The sequence below is a fragment of the Elaeis guineensis genome, chromosome 6 (assembly GCF_000442705.2).
Source record: "Elaeis guineensis isolate ETL-2024a chromosome 6, EG11, whole genome shotgun sequence".
In the NCBI taxonomy this organism is placed as follows: Eukaryota; Viridiplantae; Streptophyta; class Magnoliopsida; order Arecales; family Arecaceae; genus Elaeis; species Elaeis guineensis.
In genome coordinates this window covers 4,351,211-4,369,697 of record NC_025998.2, presented here as the reverse complement: position 1 = coordinate 4,369,697, position 18,487 = coordinate 4,351,211, and the positions used below count along the sequence as shown (strand labels likewise).

Here is an 18,487-nt window from a genome sequence, read left to right as displayed (position 1 = left end):
CACCCGATCCACGGTGGACCGGGGCAATGGGCCAGCAGGCCGCTGGGTCGCGCGTCCCGCGCGGGCCTGGGCCTGGGACGCGCGTCCCGCGCGGGCCTGGGCCTGGGTCGCGCGTCCCGCACGGACCTGGGTCCCGCGTCCCGCGCGCCGCCGCCTGCGGCCGCGTCGCCGCCGCCCGCTGCCGGTCGCCGGCGGTCCTCCACCGCCTCAATTCTCGTGCCAACTTCAAAAGCTCGTATCTCCTCCATCCGAGCTCCGTTTCAGGTGATCTTGGTCTCGTTGGACTCCGTTTTTCGCCGCGAACCTCGCTGTGGGCTTAATGTGGGCTGAATCTCGAGGCGTCAAATTCTAACATATGGTTTCCTAAAAGAATTTGCTTGCAAGTGCAGATAAGCACATTGGTCGTATCCTGATCCAACTTGACCTACATCCCTACTTAATATGATATATTAAAGATCTGATCCGGCTTGATGTGTGCAAATTGGACCAGCCAAATCCTGACCCGATTTTATCTAGGAACTCAGATCTGTCACTCTCCTCCACCTCCTCCCTTCTTCATCGCTGCCCTCGCACACTCCATTGCCGACCTTTGTCTTAATGATTTTTGCTGGTGGTGCTTTCAGAGAGTCAAGAATGTTGGGCCTTGCAAGGAGTGGATTCATTTCATCAAAAAAAAAAAGAGTGAATTTATACACTAAATGTATAATTATATGTTTATATATATAAATATGTATGTGTGTGTGTGTGTGTGTAAGTCTAAGTTTCTAGATTTCCGATATGGACCTGTTTATATGCAAATCCGATCACATAATAATTTAGATGTATTTTTGAAAATCAAGCCCAATCCAATAATTTATTGATTTTCTTTTTTTTAAATACCTGAATCTTACACGTTGGTCGGTTCTTTTGGATTGCATTTGCGGGTTATCAACCTGCATCAACAACTCTATGAGAAGGACTTTTCAAAAGAAGAAGAAGAAGAAGAAGAAGAAGAGAAATACCCATGTTCCCTCCCTGCACTGACTTGTCTTGGCATCCAGTGCTGTCTTATGTAGGGCTATCAAAATGGACTTGGCTCACAGGGCCGATCCGATCTAATCTTGTAAATGGGATAGACTGGGCTGCCATATGAATAGTCTAAATAATAATCAGATCTATTTGGCCCACCCCACATCAGACCAAGACTAATATGGGTTGGACCGGACTAGCTCAGTTGGACCATAAAAATTTAAAAAAAATTAAAAAAAAACTCTATTACTATTAGTATTAGATTTTATTCGAATTCAAATATCGTACAGCTTGAGAAAGAGACCAATGAAAATAGTGAAATATGATTTATTGTGGACATTAAATTTTAGTATTTTACATGATTTAGTGTGATAAATTATTGAATTGGTGATGTTACAAACTTTTAATTTCTACTTTATTAATATTTGGGTTGAATTTTTTAATTTTAAATGGTTGAATCGATGATGTTTCAACTTTCAATTGACGATATGTTGATTTTTTTATCAGATTATTAATTTTTTATCAGTCATTTGAGATTTAAGGCCTATGACTGGTCCGGCCCGACCTATTGCCTTTAAAGGCTCGGCTAGGCCAATAATATTATATCTTATTTTTTAGATGGGCCTAGCCCGGTCCGATCCGGCCCATCAAATTTTAGGTCCTTGTGGCCGGGCCGGGCCCCATTTTGACAGTACTAGTCTCTTATGTCTCATAAACAGCTTCCAAGTTCGATCGAACAACATCCAGTTTGAAACTGCCAAGATCAGACGGTCCAAAATTCTGGTCCACGATTGGTGACAGTCAACAGGGCTTATCCATTGGAGATCCAACAAGTGGTGCGCGGTGTCTCTCTCTTCCTGCTGCCGCTTTTACTTCCTCTCTTCTCTAAGCTCGTTAACGGCGGAATTTTCGATTTCCATGGAGCAAACCATTTCCCTTCCTCGCTTCATACCGTCTTCTCCCATAAAGTCGTCTCATAACTCGAGAGAGAGAAGGACAGTTCCAACGTTCCAAGCCCTCCAAATCCCAGAGATCACCATAGAAGCCCCACCTTCTTCTACTCTCCTCTCACTTCCCTCCCTCCCATCCTATTACATGATCCCCTGTACTCTAAGTCTCTGGACTCAGTCAAGCAAATCCACGCCCAGATCCTTAGAACAACAGAGGAATGGAAGTCGGATTCGACCATGGATAGGTTGATCCAAATGTACTCATGTTTCAAGGATTTCCGATCCGCCGCTGCAGTTTTCTCCGTGGCTTTGCAGTGTGGTGCACTACAATGGAGTTATTTGATCAATACTTTCGGCGGTGGAGGGAGAGATCCAAGCGAGTTGCTTGAAATTTTCCAAGAACTGCATAGGATTGGAGAGGTGTTTAGCACTGGAATTCTTGCAGCTGCTTTAAGGATTTGTGCTGAGGAGACGAATGCATGGTTGGGTTTCCAGATCCATGCCTTTCTCATTAAAGTGGGCTCGGACAGTGAAAGCTATCTCAAATGTTCCATGATGGATTTGTATGCTGGTTGCTGGAGCGTAGAATTTTCTGAGAAGTTGTTCGAAGAAGCTGCCATGAAAGATTCTATTTTGTGGAACAAATTGGTTGTGTTGCATGTGGATGGTGGAACGTGGTTGAAATCGCTTGAATTGTTCCACGACATGCAATTCTTAAGCGTGAGAACTGATGAAGTCACGATTGCTAAAGTTCTACACGCCTGCGGGAGAATTGAAGCATTAAAACAAGGGAAGGCAATACATGGGCATGTCATGAGATCTGGACTTTTCCCGAACCTATCGGTAAGTAATTCTTTGATCACCATGTACTCCAAGAATTCTCAAACGGAGCTGGCAAGAAGAGTTTTCAAATCTATCGGAAGCCGGAGTCTGGTCTCATGGAATTCCATGATCTCTTGTTGCTCTCTTAATGGACTTCTAGATGATGCAAAAGAGCTATTCAGTAAGATGATTTCATCTGGTATAGAGCCTGATTTGGTGACTTGGAATAGTCTGATCTCTGGTCACTCACATCATGGATCCATAAATGAAGTCTTTGAACTCTTCAGAAGAATGCAAGAGGAGGGTCTAAAGCCAAATTCGAGTTCGATCACCAGCATTCTTCGGACAATTAGTGACTCTGGTTTGCTTGAACATGGGAAGCAAATTCATGGCTACGTAATGAGAAATTGGCTAGAGAGCAATGTGTATGTAGGAACTTCGCTGATCGATATGTACATGAAATGTCTTGGTGTCACCGATGCTCGAAGAGTCTTTGATATTATGAAGCATAAAAATGTCCTTACATGGAATTCATTGGTTTCAGGGTATGCGCAAAATGGGCTACTTGATGAAGCTTTAGAACTTGTGAAGAAAATGGAGGGGGAAGGGAGTCGACCAAATTTGACCACATGGAATGGCCTGATTGCGGGATATTCGATGAAAGGGATGAGCAGTCAAGCTAAGATATTGATTCATCAATTGAAAGCAAATGGCATAAAACCAAATGTGATCTCATGGACAGCTCTCATCTCTGGATGCTGTCAGAATGGACAATATGAGGATTCAATGTATTTCTTTGCAGAAATGCAGGATGAAGGAATCGAGCCCAATTTAGTTACCATAGCTAGCTGCTACGAGCTTCTGCAGCCCTTGCTTTGTTAAAGAAGGGTGCGGAGTTACACTGCTTCGCCGCGAGGAAGGGATTCGATGGAGATGTGGTGGTTGCGACCGCACTTGTCGACATGTATTCCAAGTCTGGCAGTTTGCTTCATGCTCATCGAAGTTTTAAAAAGATTCGAAACAAAAATCTGGCCTCCTGGAATGCCATGATTAATGGCTTTGCAGCACATGGTCGAGGAAGAGAAGCCATTTCACTTTTCGATGAGATGTGCATGTCAAGATTTAAGCCAGATGGTATTACCTTCACTGCACTGCTCTCTGGCTGCAGACATGCAGGCCTAATCAGTGAAGGATGGAAATATTTTGATGACATGAAGAACTGCTACAATGTGACACCAACTTTGGAGCATTATACTTGCATGGTTGATCTCCTTGCTCGGGGTGGGTATCTTGATGAAGCATGGGACTTTATACAAGATATGCCATTGGAACCAGATGCTAGTGTATGGGGTGCTCTCCTTGGAGGTTGCAGAACTCATAGAAATTTGGAGCTTGCTGAAATAGCTGCTAAGAATCTGTTCCAATTGGAGCCATACAATTCTGCAAATTATTTGCTGATGATAAGTGTATATGCCTACGAAAACCGATGGGAAGATGCAGAGAATGTAAGGGATGCAATGCATGCAGTGGGGGTGAAGAGCAGGGCTGGTTGGAGCTGGATACAGATTAATCAAACCGTACATGCCTTCGAGGTTGATGGGAGACCCCATCCAGATATTGGGGAGATATATTTGAATTGTATCAGTTGATTTCTGAAATGAGGGGGTTAGGATATGTTCCTGATACCAGTTGCATAGTTCAAAATGTTGGGGAGGAAGAAAAGGAGAAATTGCTTAGGAGTCACACTGAGAAGTTGGCAATCACTTATGGACTGATCAACACTGATAAGAGCACGCCAATCAGGGTAATTAAGAACACCAGGGTGTGCAATGACTGCCATATGGTGGCAAAGTATATGTCAAGAATAAGTGGTCATGAGATTTACCTTAGGGATGGGGTTCGATTTCATCATTTCATAGATGGGAAATGCTCTTGCAATGACTATTGGTGAAGTGCAGAGGAAAACAATACTAGATCTGGCTCTGAAGCTTTGACTCAATGAGCAGGGGTTACTTGTAGATCACTTTCCTTACCTCTTGACTGCTAAGGGTAAATCTTGTACATGTTGGTTGATTCACAAGAAAAAAAAAAAATTATCTAAACTATGTAATGATTGTGGAGAACAGCAAATAAAGCGGCAAAGGCACCATGCTTTGAGTGTTTTTTGTTTTCTGCTTTTGTTTTTTTGTTTGTTTGTTTTCGTTGTCATGTCTGCTAACTGTATGGAACAAAAGCTCTGATCTGCTGCTGTGATGCTAGAAGCCTAAAACTGGTCTGAAAAGTACCCGAATAGACTATGAAATCACTAAAATAACCTGAAGTAATAAAATAAAACATTTCTCATCGGCAGAGAATTACAAATAACTTCTAGGAGATAAGTGGAGACCTGAGCCTTCCAAGAATTTTAAAACACATCTGTTGCTAAGTTACCCTGCATTAACTTTTGTAAAGCTATGCTGCACAGCTCCTTTCCATATTGTGCTGCACACCATTTTTAACAAGTCCCAGACAATCTGTTTGGAATAAGATGTGTGAATGCTTCAGTGCCTCTATTTTTATCAAAGGCTGATGATTTCCACCGCCAACAAATTAAGCCAGTCATGCATTTTTCATTTTCTTCCCGCGAACCAAACGAGTCTAAAATGCATTTTCCATAAAGATCAATCTGCATTTTTATTAATTCCTTCGAGACAGCTTGCCTTCTGCCCAGATGATATTTATATCGGCAATACCTCTGGCATTCAGCCAATAACTTCAAACTTTTTCATGCTTTGAAAAAGATGGGATATACTGTAACCAACAAAAAAAAACATGGGATATAGATTCTTTTGTATAGAACCTGCATATTTTTTATAAAAGCATCATACTTTATACTCAAATTTTATTTCAATTAGCCAATTGGCAAAAACATGAATTTGCTGGATAATGACAGCAGCCAACAAACAACCAAACATTAGATTGCATGGGTATGAAATCTCATCGCAAAAGTACTGGTCAACTCTGTGCATGGTGATGGCTGCACCTTATGGGCACCACCACTCACATCCTTACACTTCCACGGCACGTCTCCAGCACCATTAAGAGTAATATTTGAAAGACATATACGTGTGAAAGGCGAGTTCTTGATGCCCTCTATCAACCCAGGCTGCTGGATGTCAACACCCCACACATTCTTGATAGTCAAACCATCGACAACCGGGAGGGCATTTGGATTGTACTTGTCATCAGGATGACCTCCGACATCACCTTTAATTCTCAGACCATTGCGAACATGGTTCATATTCACACCTGAGATAGTTATGTTTCTTATATACCCACCCCTACCAGAATTGGTCTTTATATGTATCCCAACGCTGGTGTTATAGATATGGATCCTCTCTGCTAAGACGTTCTCTACCCCACCAGAGGTTTCACTTCCAACTGCAATGCCAGCAAAAGGCGACGAGCCTGTCAACCGCCGAACAGTGACATCCGAGCTTGGGTGGGCATAGGCTATACCATACTCATCCCACCCACTTTTCACAGCTATCAGATCATCCCCTGTTGAGATAAAACAGTCCTCTATGCAGACATGTAAGCTGGAATCTGCAGAGAGAAATTGAATTAACAAGCCAGTAGTTAGGGATTAGGTGAGCTATGTGCCAAACACAAGAGCCGTCCAGTTCTAAACAAGAATGATGCTGTAGGCGATGCAAGCGAAAATACAAGACTACATGGCAGACAAGAGTATAACTCTTCAAATGATATAACACTGTCTGGCTCTTTTATTATTCAAGACAACATGACTGAATAGGCTGTTTCTTTCTTTTTTTATCCATGGTAAGGGAATTGGATCAGTAGAATAAGAATACCTGGATCAACTCCATCTGTGTTGGGAGAATCATATGGAGCCAACACAGTCACATTTCTTACTACCACATTGCTGCAAAGATGGAAAAAACATGATATTTAGAAGTTAGAGAGGCTGAACCCTCTTTTCCAGATTATTGTTTTAAAACAGTGCAAACAAACTATATTGTGTAGACATGAAAAAGGATGCAGAGCGACTTATGAGCGGCCACACCAGAAGCCTAGCATAGAGAATGCCATATTAATATCCAATGTTTGGTCGGATCAATTATAATTTACAATAATGTCGTTGGGCTTACATCTACACACTTCCAGATGAAACGTTCTCATTGAAACTTCCACACAAGCTAGCTTAGAATGTCTCTAGCATTCTCATTATAACTTAAAGGCAAATAAACAAAGTTGAGGAAAGTTTATTTAGCATGTGTCAAACCAAAATCAAGCTTCCTTTAGAGACACCGCATTGCCCCTTAGTTCCACCTTTTTTTCTCCGTAATTAAATCTAGAAACTTTACTAAATCAAAAGAACAAGAAAAAGAAATCAAAAAATATTGTGGTTAACACCTAAGCTTTAGCCAATAAGGAAGATACAATGCAAAGAGCAAAATATCACATAAAACAGGGAACCTATCAAGAATTACGATCAAGCATCAAAAACAACTATAAGAAACGAAGAATTTCAAACAATAAATGTAGTTTCACAATAATTGGAATTGTGAAAAGTACAGGAATATATAATAGTTCTGACAAGGTTATAATGTCATTTTCATTAAGCCAAAAATGCAACATTGTTAATAGTGGCAATATATAAGGATTTGAAGGGTTCAATATTATTTCGGATAAATTTTTCATGATTTTGATACTGCAAACAAAAGTGGTATGATATCAAGGATTTTCCATGACATTCTTTTATTGAAAGAAGGGCACTAAATTTTGCTATTTTAATAGATTATAAGATAATATGGTGCCTTGATTGGGGAAATAAAATACAGTGAAAAGTTGAATGTGTAATGTTCACCTGCAATAAACAGGGTGGATGTTCCAAAATGGTGAGTTGGAGAAGACCAGATTAGAAATAATGATATCTCTAGAGTACATGAGCTCCAAGATATGTGGTCTTGTGAAAGGTAGGGTTCTTCGCCTCCACATATTCCACCAGACCTCACCTTGGCCATCAATTGTTCCATTCTCACCTGTGAACAACAAATGTTACCAAAAAAAAAAAAAGCACAGGAATTATTTAAACAGAAGACCTATATTCATTAATTCAGAGGATTATATTAGTATGAAATAAATTAAGGAACAAAATAGATATAAATACATACATCCATGCGCGCAAACATACATATGCACTACATACATACCAGAGGTTTTACATCACATAGTAATTATATGTGCACAGAACAACGCATTCAAATTCATGATCAGGTTACAAGTATAGACAGGACCATCATTTAGTAAAGAAAATTATTATGTAGAGAACATAAACGCAATGCAGTAAAGTAAGAATAAAAGTATGAGTTCCAGTTAACTTGGGTAGTTAATTTCTAGCCTACTCAGAAAAGCTTGCCATTGTGACAACTATCTTCCAGATTAAATAATAATAATAATAATAATAATAATAATAATAATAATAATAATAATAATAATAATAATAATAATAATAATAATAAACAGAATAGCATTTGCTTCTATTTTGTCATCTTTGAAGTCAGATTCTTTAGGCTTTCCCAAAGTTGAGGCACTCCTAGCATGTAAGACAAAGTCAAAAAAAAGCTTTTTTGCTTCACCTATCCAGCCAATAAGGTTGTTGATGCTTTCCTCGATCGAGCTTGAATGCTTGATCCACCCACAAATTCTAGAGAACATCTGAACTTTCAAGAAGAGAGATTGCTCTGGCTTCATAACCATAAAATTCTTCAATAATATTCGTCTGAAAACACATGGAAGTGGTGCAAATGTAACAGTCCTCTCCCACCTATTGTGCTTAAGCAGATTGGCATCTTTCAGAATCTCTTATTTACTTTGGCCCACCAAAGGTGGACATTAAAATTAAAATACTAGCGCTGCAGCACCCCACATTACAGGATTTCTTATAAAGTTTGAACATCTCACACAAGTGATAGTATTGCTCACTATCTTTAGATTTCCAGGTTTTCAAATGTTGTCCAGGCTAGCTGTACGTCTCTGTTACAGATAATGCATGCTTCTTTTCTTTTCTTCTTGATTTTGTGTTTTATTTGCAGAGCATCCTGATATAGTAGCTGTGTCAAATCAAATAAAACCATGCAGTGTTAAATATATTTATAGACATATAAATGATTCAGTTGCTGATAACACTTGTTTTAAAATGAACAGGATAGTAGAAGGAGGGGCAGAAGGAGTGATTCAAACTTGACAAAATCAGAATGATCCTTTTCACACCATCCAATCATTCGACACAAACCAGATCAGTATATGTCAAAGCTTAGAACGCTAAAATTATCTAAGTCTTTCCATGATAATGTTAAGAAATGGATTTTGACAATGTTATTTCTGACCTTTAAATTAACTAAATAATTCTTCAGAGCAGAAAGCAACAAAGCGGTGCAAGTATTGTTGCAAAAGCAGCAACGGAAAAAAGATGCACCTGTTATTATCACATCTTGAATCCCGTTCCCATGAATTAGACTCATATATCTGCCACCCGGTAGCTCGCGACCTCTCCCATATGATGGCAGAGGATCAATCAAAGGCCAGCTTGATGTATCCTGCACCATCCAATAGAAGGAAAAACAAAATGGAAATTGCTTAAAAGTTTTACAACCCAAAACTTATACACTCATCACCCATCTATCTGGCCCAAAACACCAAGATTCGGAATAAGATCTTAGAGTAGATGAATGCCAGGAAGAAGAAGGCGAAACCTTCTCCATGATTGCCTATGTTCATCGCGAATACGTACGTCCGAAGAGCGCACAGAAAAGAAACAGTGAGCTGAGCCTACTGGCCAGGCAGTGTACTTATATTTTATTGGTATCAGGATTAGGTGAAAAGAAGGATCTCTTTTTCCTTTTCTTTCTTTCTTCTTCTTGGGGTGGGAGTAATAAAAAAAAGGATCTTTTTATCAAAAACACAAACGTAGAGGGAGATATAGATTAAACCTGGGTGGACTTGATGACGGCGCCCTTGGCGAGGAAGAGGGTCATGTGGCTGGTGAGATTGAAGGGCCCCGTGAGCCAGACCCCCGGCGGGACGTAGAGGAGGGTGCCATTGGCCGCCCGTCGCCGCTCTATCTCCGCCACGGCCCTCTGGAACGCCGCCGTATTGAGAGTCCGGCCATCCGCCACCCCGCCGAAATCGGCCACCGATACCGCCGAACCCGACTCTTCATGGGAACTATCCCCGAGCACGTCTCCTCCCCCTCCGCTGCCACCGCCCGCGAGTCCCATTCCACCAAGAGAAGGACCGCCGCTATCAGTACAAGCGACACCGCTGGCCGTGACGCCATCCTAAAGAAAGAAAAAGCAGGAAAAGTTGGGGTTTTGTCGACAGAAGCGAAGAAGCGATTCCACTACGAAACTCCGAACAGAAAAGTTCCAAAATAAGCTTTTTAATAAGAATGGTTTTCTACATGGATTTGATTGGAAAAGAGGTATGCTGTCGGTATCAGCGATTCCAGAACGAAACACCACAGAGAAAACTCCAAGAAAAAGATTTTTTGGGAAAAAAAAATGTTTTAATTTGGAATTGAGCTTTTAATGGAGAAAATTGGTTTTCTTCTATGGACGTGAGCCTTTGATGAGGAAAAAATGGATTTTTTATATGGATTTGATTAGATACAGATAATTAGGAGCAATGGAAGTGTCCTTGATCCAACAAAGAAGCAGTCTAAAGAAATGGATTAATTTGAGAAGAAGAAGGAACCAAAGGGGAAAGAAATTTAGAAGAGGAGGGAGTGATGGAGAGAGTTCGTACCGCTTAAGAGACCTGGAAACAGGGGAAGGAAAGGAGAGGTTTGTCGGAGAGTGGTCGCCGAGAAGCCTCAAACTGTGAGTTTTTTAATGGCCTCAGGTGAAACAAAAGATCTCGGCCGAGCAGCGGACGTGAAAGAGGTGAGGAATGTCCAGGCGGCAGCGCTCGGGGTCTTGTTGTCTTGTGTAGTAATTGAACTTTGCAAATGAAGACGGCTGAGAAGTGGAAAGAATCTCAAGCGTATCTATGTTTCTATCTACATTTTTTTGAATATAGATACCATTAATATTCATCTTCATTGGAAACGATAAGCGTAGAAACTGGATATTAAATATGTTTATATCTATGGCACACCAAGGAGCTGGGTATTCAAGGAAACACTAGAGTTTATCTGGACGACCTGGTGCTCTACTCTGTTCATTGGCAAGAAGTGATTCATTATGCTGGCTGATGTATATCTATATCTTGTTGGGGAACAAATGATAGTCTTTCATTCTATGGGGTACAAAAGTGATATGTGTGATAAAATGAGAAAAGGGTGAATGTTTCATGGACAATTTATAGGCCCAGAATGGAATGGAAAAATTTCGCACAGAAGGAAAAAATTGAGTGGTATTTTTAAAAACAGAGAGGGGAGAGTTGTGAGGAAATCTCTAACTTACTTTTTGGTTTTTCTTATGCAGGTTGGATGGAGTCTATTAACACATCATGCTTAACCTCTTTATCTTTCTAAGATCAATGCTAATCTACAATCTTGGCGCTGCTGGTTTGTTGGTCATAGCAGGTTTTTGTTTCTATACAATTAACTTAACTTGGGGAATATTCAAAGCATCATTGTAGTATATACAACCAAGATTCCTCCACAGAGTTTATATAAATTGGAAATCAAGAGGACCGGGACACAGATTATGCATGCAACATGTTTCTTATTGTTGGGGAATACCCGCTGCCCGACCGACTGCCGGGAGGCCCGACCGACCAGAGGGCCCGACCGACTGCCGTAGGGCCCGACATACTGCCGGGAGGCCCGACCGACCGGAGGGTCCGACCGACCGGACGGCCCGACCGCCTAGCGGCCTGACCGCCTCCGTTGGACGACTCCGACTGGCCGATGGGCCGACCGATCGTCGGTCGGGGCGACCGACTGACGGGAGCCATCAGCGGCTAACCGCCGGCCGTCCAACGGCCCGTTGCCGACCGGGGGTATGTCGGGCATGTCCATCCCGACCGACCGAACCCCGAGGTTCGATGGCCGACTTACATGATGCTCGCCGACCAATGGAGGGACCCGACACCACTTATCTGGCTACCGACTTTGGGTCGGTCGGCTCCTCCAACCGCCGTACAGCCGCCAGACGTTGTCAGCTCTGACACGGACATGCGGCGCAGTTACCTAGGGGCATTGTCCCGCCGAGAGCCGGGTCGACCCTGGTGATTAGACGGCTACACGGCGACATGACGTTTTCACGGCGGCTCTGACAGTCCACAGTGAGTTGACAGTTCCTCACTTGTCCGCGCCATTAATGACGGCGCCATACCTAGCTCCACTATATATACCAGGGAAGGCAACAGTGCAAGGGATCGATCCGCCCGTCCCCCCCACATACGCAGGCTCGCTCCTCCCCCTCACTCTCTCTTTCTCAGAGCTCTCTGTCTGCATTTCACTGTTGCCCAGTCACCTCTCTGACTTGACCGTCGGAGGGTCCCCGCCGGAGCCACCTCCGGTCAGTGTGGACTTCCTTTTTGCAGGCGCTCGTTCCCGGCGACCAGGCGACGAGGGGATTGGCCGCAACAGATTGGCGCGCCAGGAAGGGGAACAGCATGACAAAGACAAGAGCTCAACGATCGAGAGTCACTGGGTCGGCGAGGCGCTCTTCCCGCCGGAAGAGGCCTCCCCGCCCCCACCGACGGCGGAGCCTAGCTCTCCGCGCCCTGCAGTGACCACGGAGGCCCAGATTGCGGCCATCGTACGGCAGATGACCGTACTGACCGACGCAGTCAAAAGCCTCCAGCAACAACCGGCGGCCCGACCTATGCCTTCCAGGAGCAGCCGCCGACGGCCGCGCCGACCCCTGTCGCCTCCATGCGAGCGCTCCCAACAGCGCTCCCACGGAGAGGAGGAGGGACGACCACGGCGCGACGACCGACGGTCCCAGCGGCCCTCTCCTTCCCCGTTGGAACGGGCAAGGAAGGAGAAGCGGCCGCGCACACCGTCGGCCTCTCTCTCAGAATCTTCCGGAGGCTCCACCCCTGGGGTCTCCCAGCATCGACGAGCGGACGACTACGAGCGACGGTTCGAGAAAATCGACCGCCGACTCGCCCAACTGCAGATGGACGGTCAGAGGTCTTCGAACGACGTCGACTTCCAGACCGCCCAACCTCTCTCCCGACTGGTCCTCGACGAGCCGATTCCCAGTCGGTTCAAGATGCCGCACGTGGAGCCATACGACGGCTCCACCGACCCGGTCGACCACCTCGAGAGCTACAAAGCTCTCATGACGATTCAAGGGGCAACCGACGCTCTTTTCTGCATCGGCTTCCCTGCTACGCTCCGCAAGGCTGCCAGGGCTTGGTACTCCGGTCTTCGATCGGGCAGTATCCATTCCTTTGCGCAGCTCGAGCACTCATTCGTGGCCCATTTCAGCACCAGCCGAAAGCCGCCGCGAACGTCGGACAGCCTTTTCTCCCTCAAGCAGGGGGAAAACGAGACGCTCCGACACTTCGTGGCGCGATTCAACGCGGCCACGCTCGAGGTCCGGGACCTCAACGAAGACATGGCTGTCTCAGCCATGAAGCGGGGCCTGAGGTCGTCCCGATTTACTTATTCTCTGGACAAGACCCTCCCCCGAACATACGCCGAGCTACTGGAGCGCGCATACAAGTATATGCGCGCGGACGAAGGAGCGTCCGACCGACGCTTGGCGGAGCCCAGGGGTCCGAAGGAGAAGTGGAGAAAAGGTCGGGAGCCCGCCGAACCAAGCAGGCCCCCGACCAATAGTCGGCTTTCTCCACCCCGACAGATCCAAAAATCACCCCGGCGACAGACCCCGAGGCCGGTGCGTCCCAGGTATGACTCCTACACTCCTCTCTCCGCTCCCCGTGCGCAGATCTTGATGGAGATCGAGGGGGAAAAATACCTGCGACGGCCTCCGCCTCTGAAGGCAAAGGGCCTCGACCATCGGAAGTACTGCCGGTTCCATCGGAGCCACGGCCACGACACCGAGCGGTGCATCCAGTTGAAGGATGAGATCGAAAATCTCATCCACCGGGGGTATCTCGGCAAATTCCGGAAGGGTCCGCCGACCCAACCGATTGCCGATCGACGCCCCCAGCCGACTGAAGAGGCGCCGACTAACCAGCCGACGGCCGGAGTCATCAACATGATCTCCAAGCGGCTGGGACCGGGGACGTCTACAGGAGGGGAGCCGACGAAAAAGCCGCGACCGGACGACGTAATCACCTTCACAGAAAACGACGTTCGGGGCATCCAGACTCCCCACGACGATGCTGTTGTTGTGTCGGCGACAATAGCCAATTATGATGTAAAACGAATTTTTGTTGATAATGGAAGTTCGACAAATGTTTTGTTTTACTCGACCTTCTCCCGAATGCGACTGTCAACTGACCGACTTAGGAGGATCCCTGTGCCCCTGATCGGCTTTGCCGGAGACACCGTCACGACAGAGGGAGAAATTACCCTGCCCGTGACGGTCGGCACCGAACCACGGCAAAGTATGGTCTCCCTCACTTTCGCGGTCGCCCAAGTTCCTTCGGCCTACAACGCCATACTCGGGCGACCCGGATTGAACGCCCTCAGGGCGATCGTCTCGACGTACCATCTCCTTGTTCGATTCCCGACCAAAAACGGAGTCGGGGAGATGCACGGAGATCAACAGCTCGCTCGGCGATGCTTCCAAATCTCCGCTCAAAGCGACGGGACGAAGGATCCTCTGACAATCGACAAACTGGACCAAAGGGAGGAGGAAGAGCGGGGTTTGCCCGCCGAGCAGCTCGAGGCAATCCCGATTGGAGAAAATCCCGACAGGAAAGTTTGGGTCGGGTCTCAATTGCCCGACACCGAACGTCACCGACTGGCGGAGCTGCTGACGGCCAACGCCGACATATTCGCTTGGTCGGCAGCAGATATGTCGGGCATCCCTCCAGAAATAATTACTCACCGACTCAACATCGACCCGACAATGAAGCCGGTGAGGCAGAAGAAAAGGTCCTTCGCCCCAGAAAGGCAGAAAGCCATCGACGAAGAAGTGGACAAGCTGCTCGAAGCAGGCTTCATCCGAGAATCCACGTATCCCGATTGGCTCGCCAATGTTGTCATGGTCAAGAAAGCCAACGGGAAGTGGAGGATCTGCATCGACTATACCGACCTCAACCGAGCCTGCCCGAAGGATAGCTTCCCACTTCCGAAGATCGACCAGCTGGTGGATGCGACGTCCGGATTTCGACTGCTCAGCTTCATGGACGCCTTCGCCGGGTACAACCAGATCCGGATGGCGCCTGAAGACGAGGAGCACACCGCGTTCGTGACTCCCAAGGGCCTCTACTGTTATCGGGTGATGCCCTTCAGATTAAAGAATGCCGGCGCCACCTACCAGCGACTCGTCAATAAGGTCTTCAAAGACCAGATCGGGCGTAACATGGAGGTGTACGTGGACGACATGCTGGTAAAGAGCACGCAGATCCCGGACCATGTTCAGGATCTCGAGGAGACCTTCCGCACCCTTCGACGACACCGAATGAAGCTCAACCCGACCAAATGCGCTTTCGGGGTGACCTCAGGGAAGTTCCTCGGATTCCTCGTTTCTCAGAGAGGGATCGAGGCCAACCCTGAGAAGATAAAGGCAATCCTCGACATGCGTCATCCGAACACCAAGAAGGAGGTCCAACAGCTGAACGGAAGAATCGTCGCTCTTAGCCGATTCATTTCCCGATCGGCTGAAAGGTGCCTCCCGTTCTTCAGGACTCTGCGTCAGGCGAACGGTTTTTCTTGGTCGGATGAGTGCGAACAGGCCTTCGAAGACCTGAAAAGGTACTTGGCTTCCCCACCGCTGCTCGTAAAGCCGCAAGTCGGGGAGACCTTGTATCTCTACTTGGCCACATCTTCCGAGGCGATCAGTTCGGTGCTTGTTCGGGAAAACGAGTGCCGAACTCATCAGCCCATCTACTACACCAGCAAAGTGCTCCACGGCGCCGAAGCCAGATACTCGGAGACGGAAAAGATGATTTTCGCCCTGACCGTCTCCGCGCAACGGCTCCGACCGTACTTCCAGGCCCACGCCATTGTGGTACTCACCGACCGGCCCCTGAGGGCCATACTGCACCGACCCGACACATCCGGACGACTCGCTAAGTGGGCGATGAAGCTTAGCGAGTTCGACATTCAGTGCCGACCAAGGCCTGCCTTGAAGGCTCAGGTCTTGGCCGACTTCATCGCCGAATGCCCGACGACCGACCGAGGGTCGGGAGCTAAAGGCCCGGGACGAGATTCGGCCTCCGAGCCAGACCCGATCTCCACCTGGGTACTCCACATCGACGGAGCCTCCAACGCTCAGGGAAGCGGGGCCGGGCTCCTGCTCACGAATTCGGATGGGGTAGTCACCGAATACGCCCTCCGGTTCGACTTCAAGGCCTCCAACAATCAAGCCGAATACGAGGCACTCCTCGCGGGCATGAGGATGGCGAAGGAGCTGCGCATCGACAGCCTCCGGGCATTCTCCGACTCTCAGCTGATCGTGGGACAGGTCAAGGGCGACTTCGAGGCGCGAGATCCGACCATGATCAAGTATCTTCAGAAGGTAAAGGACCTCGTGGCCCGCCTCGAGTATTTCGAGATCTCCCACATCCCCAGGACGGAGAACGCCCGCGCCGATGCTCTCTCCAGGTTGGCAACGTCGGCCTATGATTCTTTGGGTCGGACGTTCGTCGAAAACCTCCAGCAGCCGAGCATCGATCGGGTCGAAGAAGTGCAGCAGCTAACGTCCAAACCAAGTTGCATGGACCCGATCGTCCGGTACCTGTCCGACGGGACCAGTCCCGAAGATCCCGCGGAGGCCAAGCGACTCCGATGGTCGGCGTCGCAATATGTGATCATGGACGGCCGACTCTACAAGAGGTCGTTCTCCCTCCCTCTGCTCAGGTGCTTGGGACCAACCGACGCTGACTACGCTCTCCGAGAGGTTCACGAAGGAATTTGTGGGAATCACTTGGGGGGCAAGTCCTTAGCCTTCAAGGTCTTGCGACAAGGCTACTACTGGCCGACTATGAGGAAGGATGCGGCAGAGTTGGTCCGAAGGTGCGAGCCATGCCAGAAGTATGCCAATATTCAGCACCAACCGGCCAGCCAAATCGCTCCCATTGTCGCTCCGTGGCCCTTCACTCAGTGGGGAGTCGATATTCTCGGCCCATTCCCACCGGCGTCGGGCCAGAGGAAGTTCATCGTTGTCGCCATCGACTACTTCACGAAGTGGGTCGAGGCCGAGCCCTTGGCGCAGATCACCGAGCGGAAGATGGAGGACTTCATCCAAAAGTCCATCATCTTCAGGTTCGGATTGCCGCACACCATCATCACCGATAACGGACGGCAATTCGACAACCAAGACTTCAGAGACTTCTGCGCCAGGTTCCACATCCGCCACCGACTAACTTCAGTCGGGCACCCACAGTCCAACGGTGAGGTTGAGGTGACCAACCGAACCTTGCTCCATGGACTCAAGACCCGACTGAACGAAGCCAAAGGTCTCTGGGTCGACGAGCTGGGCTCCGTTCTGTGGGCTTACCGAACGACCCCCCGCGTCCCGACCGGGGAGTCGCCGTTCAGTTTAGCTTACGGGACAGAAGCTATGATCCCGCTCGAGATTGGCCTGCCATCTTCAAGGGTCGAGCAGTACCAAGAGCCAGACAACTCCGAAAGTCGGAGGGCCGACCTAGACCTTCTCCCCGAACTGCGAGATGAGGCTCAAATCCGAATGGCCTCATACCGACAGAGGGTCGCCCGGTATTACAACGCCAAGGTCAGACCAAAGCTCTTCAGGCCTGGCGACCTAGTCTTGAGGAAGGCAGAAGTGTCGAAGCCCTTGGACCAAGGGAAGCTGGCTCCCAACTGGGAAGGACCCTACAAGGTTGCTGACACCTTCGGGCCGAGAGCCTATCGGCTGGAGACCCTTGAGGGGAAGCCCATTCTCCGGACTTGGAACGCCGACAACTTGAAGCTGTATTACCAGTGAATTCTGTAATTCGATTGTCGGAATACAAGTTCAGTTTGAAAAATCGGAGTTCTAACTCTTCAGCTACTGGTCGGCGCTCAACCCCGACGCATCGACGCGGACCTGGCACCGACGACACATCGGGCCCTTACACGGACCGATGCATCTACAATGACGGGAGTCAATACCCCTTCGACGACTCGTCGGACCTTCACAAGGGCCGACGGACTCTTATGAACGGGAGTTACACTCCTTCGACTTTCGGCAACACATCCGCCCCTAACAAAGGCCGATGCAGCTGTTGCGACGGGAGTTCATACTCCTTCTACGGTCGAATTTTCGGGCAGAATCCATCGGCCGACTGGCCGATCGGGCCCCGACCGAAAGAAAGGCTAAAAGCCCACGCGACTATTGCCGCGACTTCCGACCAGGCTACGGCCGGTCAAGGAATATTCGGCTTGCCACCGTCTATCACACGACTCGCCGACCGACCTACGGCCGGCTGAACGACATTCGGCTTGCCACCGTCTGTCAAAAGACATGGAACCCGACGCAAGAGCATGGGGACCCGACTTACTATCGTACCCCCGACACTGCGCCGGACGATGATCGACTAAGTGCATCTACGGAGGTCCGCCTGCCGAACCTTTTCCAAGTTCGGTCGGCTCCTGACTCAATAGATGC

General features: G+C 47.8%; 1 protein-coding gene and 2 pseudogenes across 1 annotated transcript; 1 reads left to right on the top strand and 2 right to left on the bottom strand.

Moving 5' to 3' along the window:
- Positions 1-1,859: 1,859 nt before the first annotated feature.
- LOC105047571 (pentatricopeptide repeat-containing protein At4g01030, mitochondrial) lies at positions 1,860-4,950 on the top strand. Its single transcript, XM_010926549.3, is given in 4 exon segments — positions 1,860-2,095; positions 2,098-3,624; positions 3,627-4,409; positions 4,412-4,950. Coding segments are annotated over 4 exon segments (2,799 nt in total). The 5' UTR covers positions 1,860-1,926; the 3' UTR covers positions 4,732-4,950.
- A 705-nt stretch (positions 4,951-5,655) lies between these two features.
- On the bottom strand, positions 5,656-10,796 carry LOC105047570 (probable polygalacturonase; annotated as a pseudogene).
- LOC140858651 (probable polygalacturonase) overlaps positions 10,679-18,487 on the bottom strand; it is a 12,171-nt pseudogene continuing 4,362 nt past the window's right edge.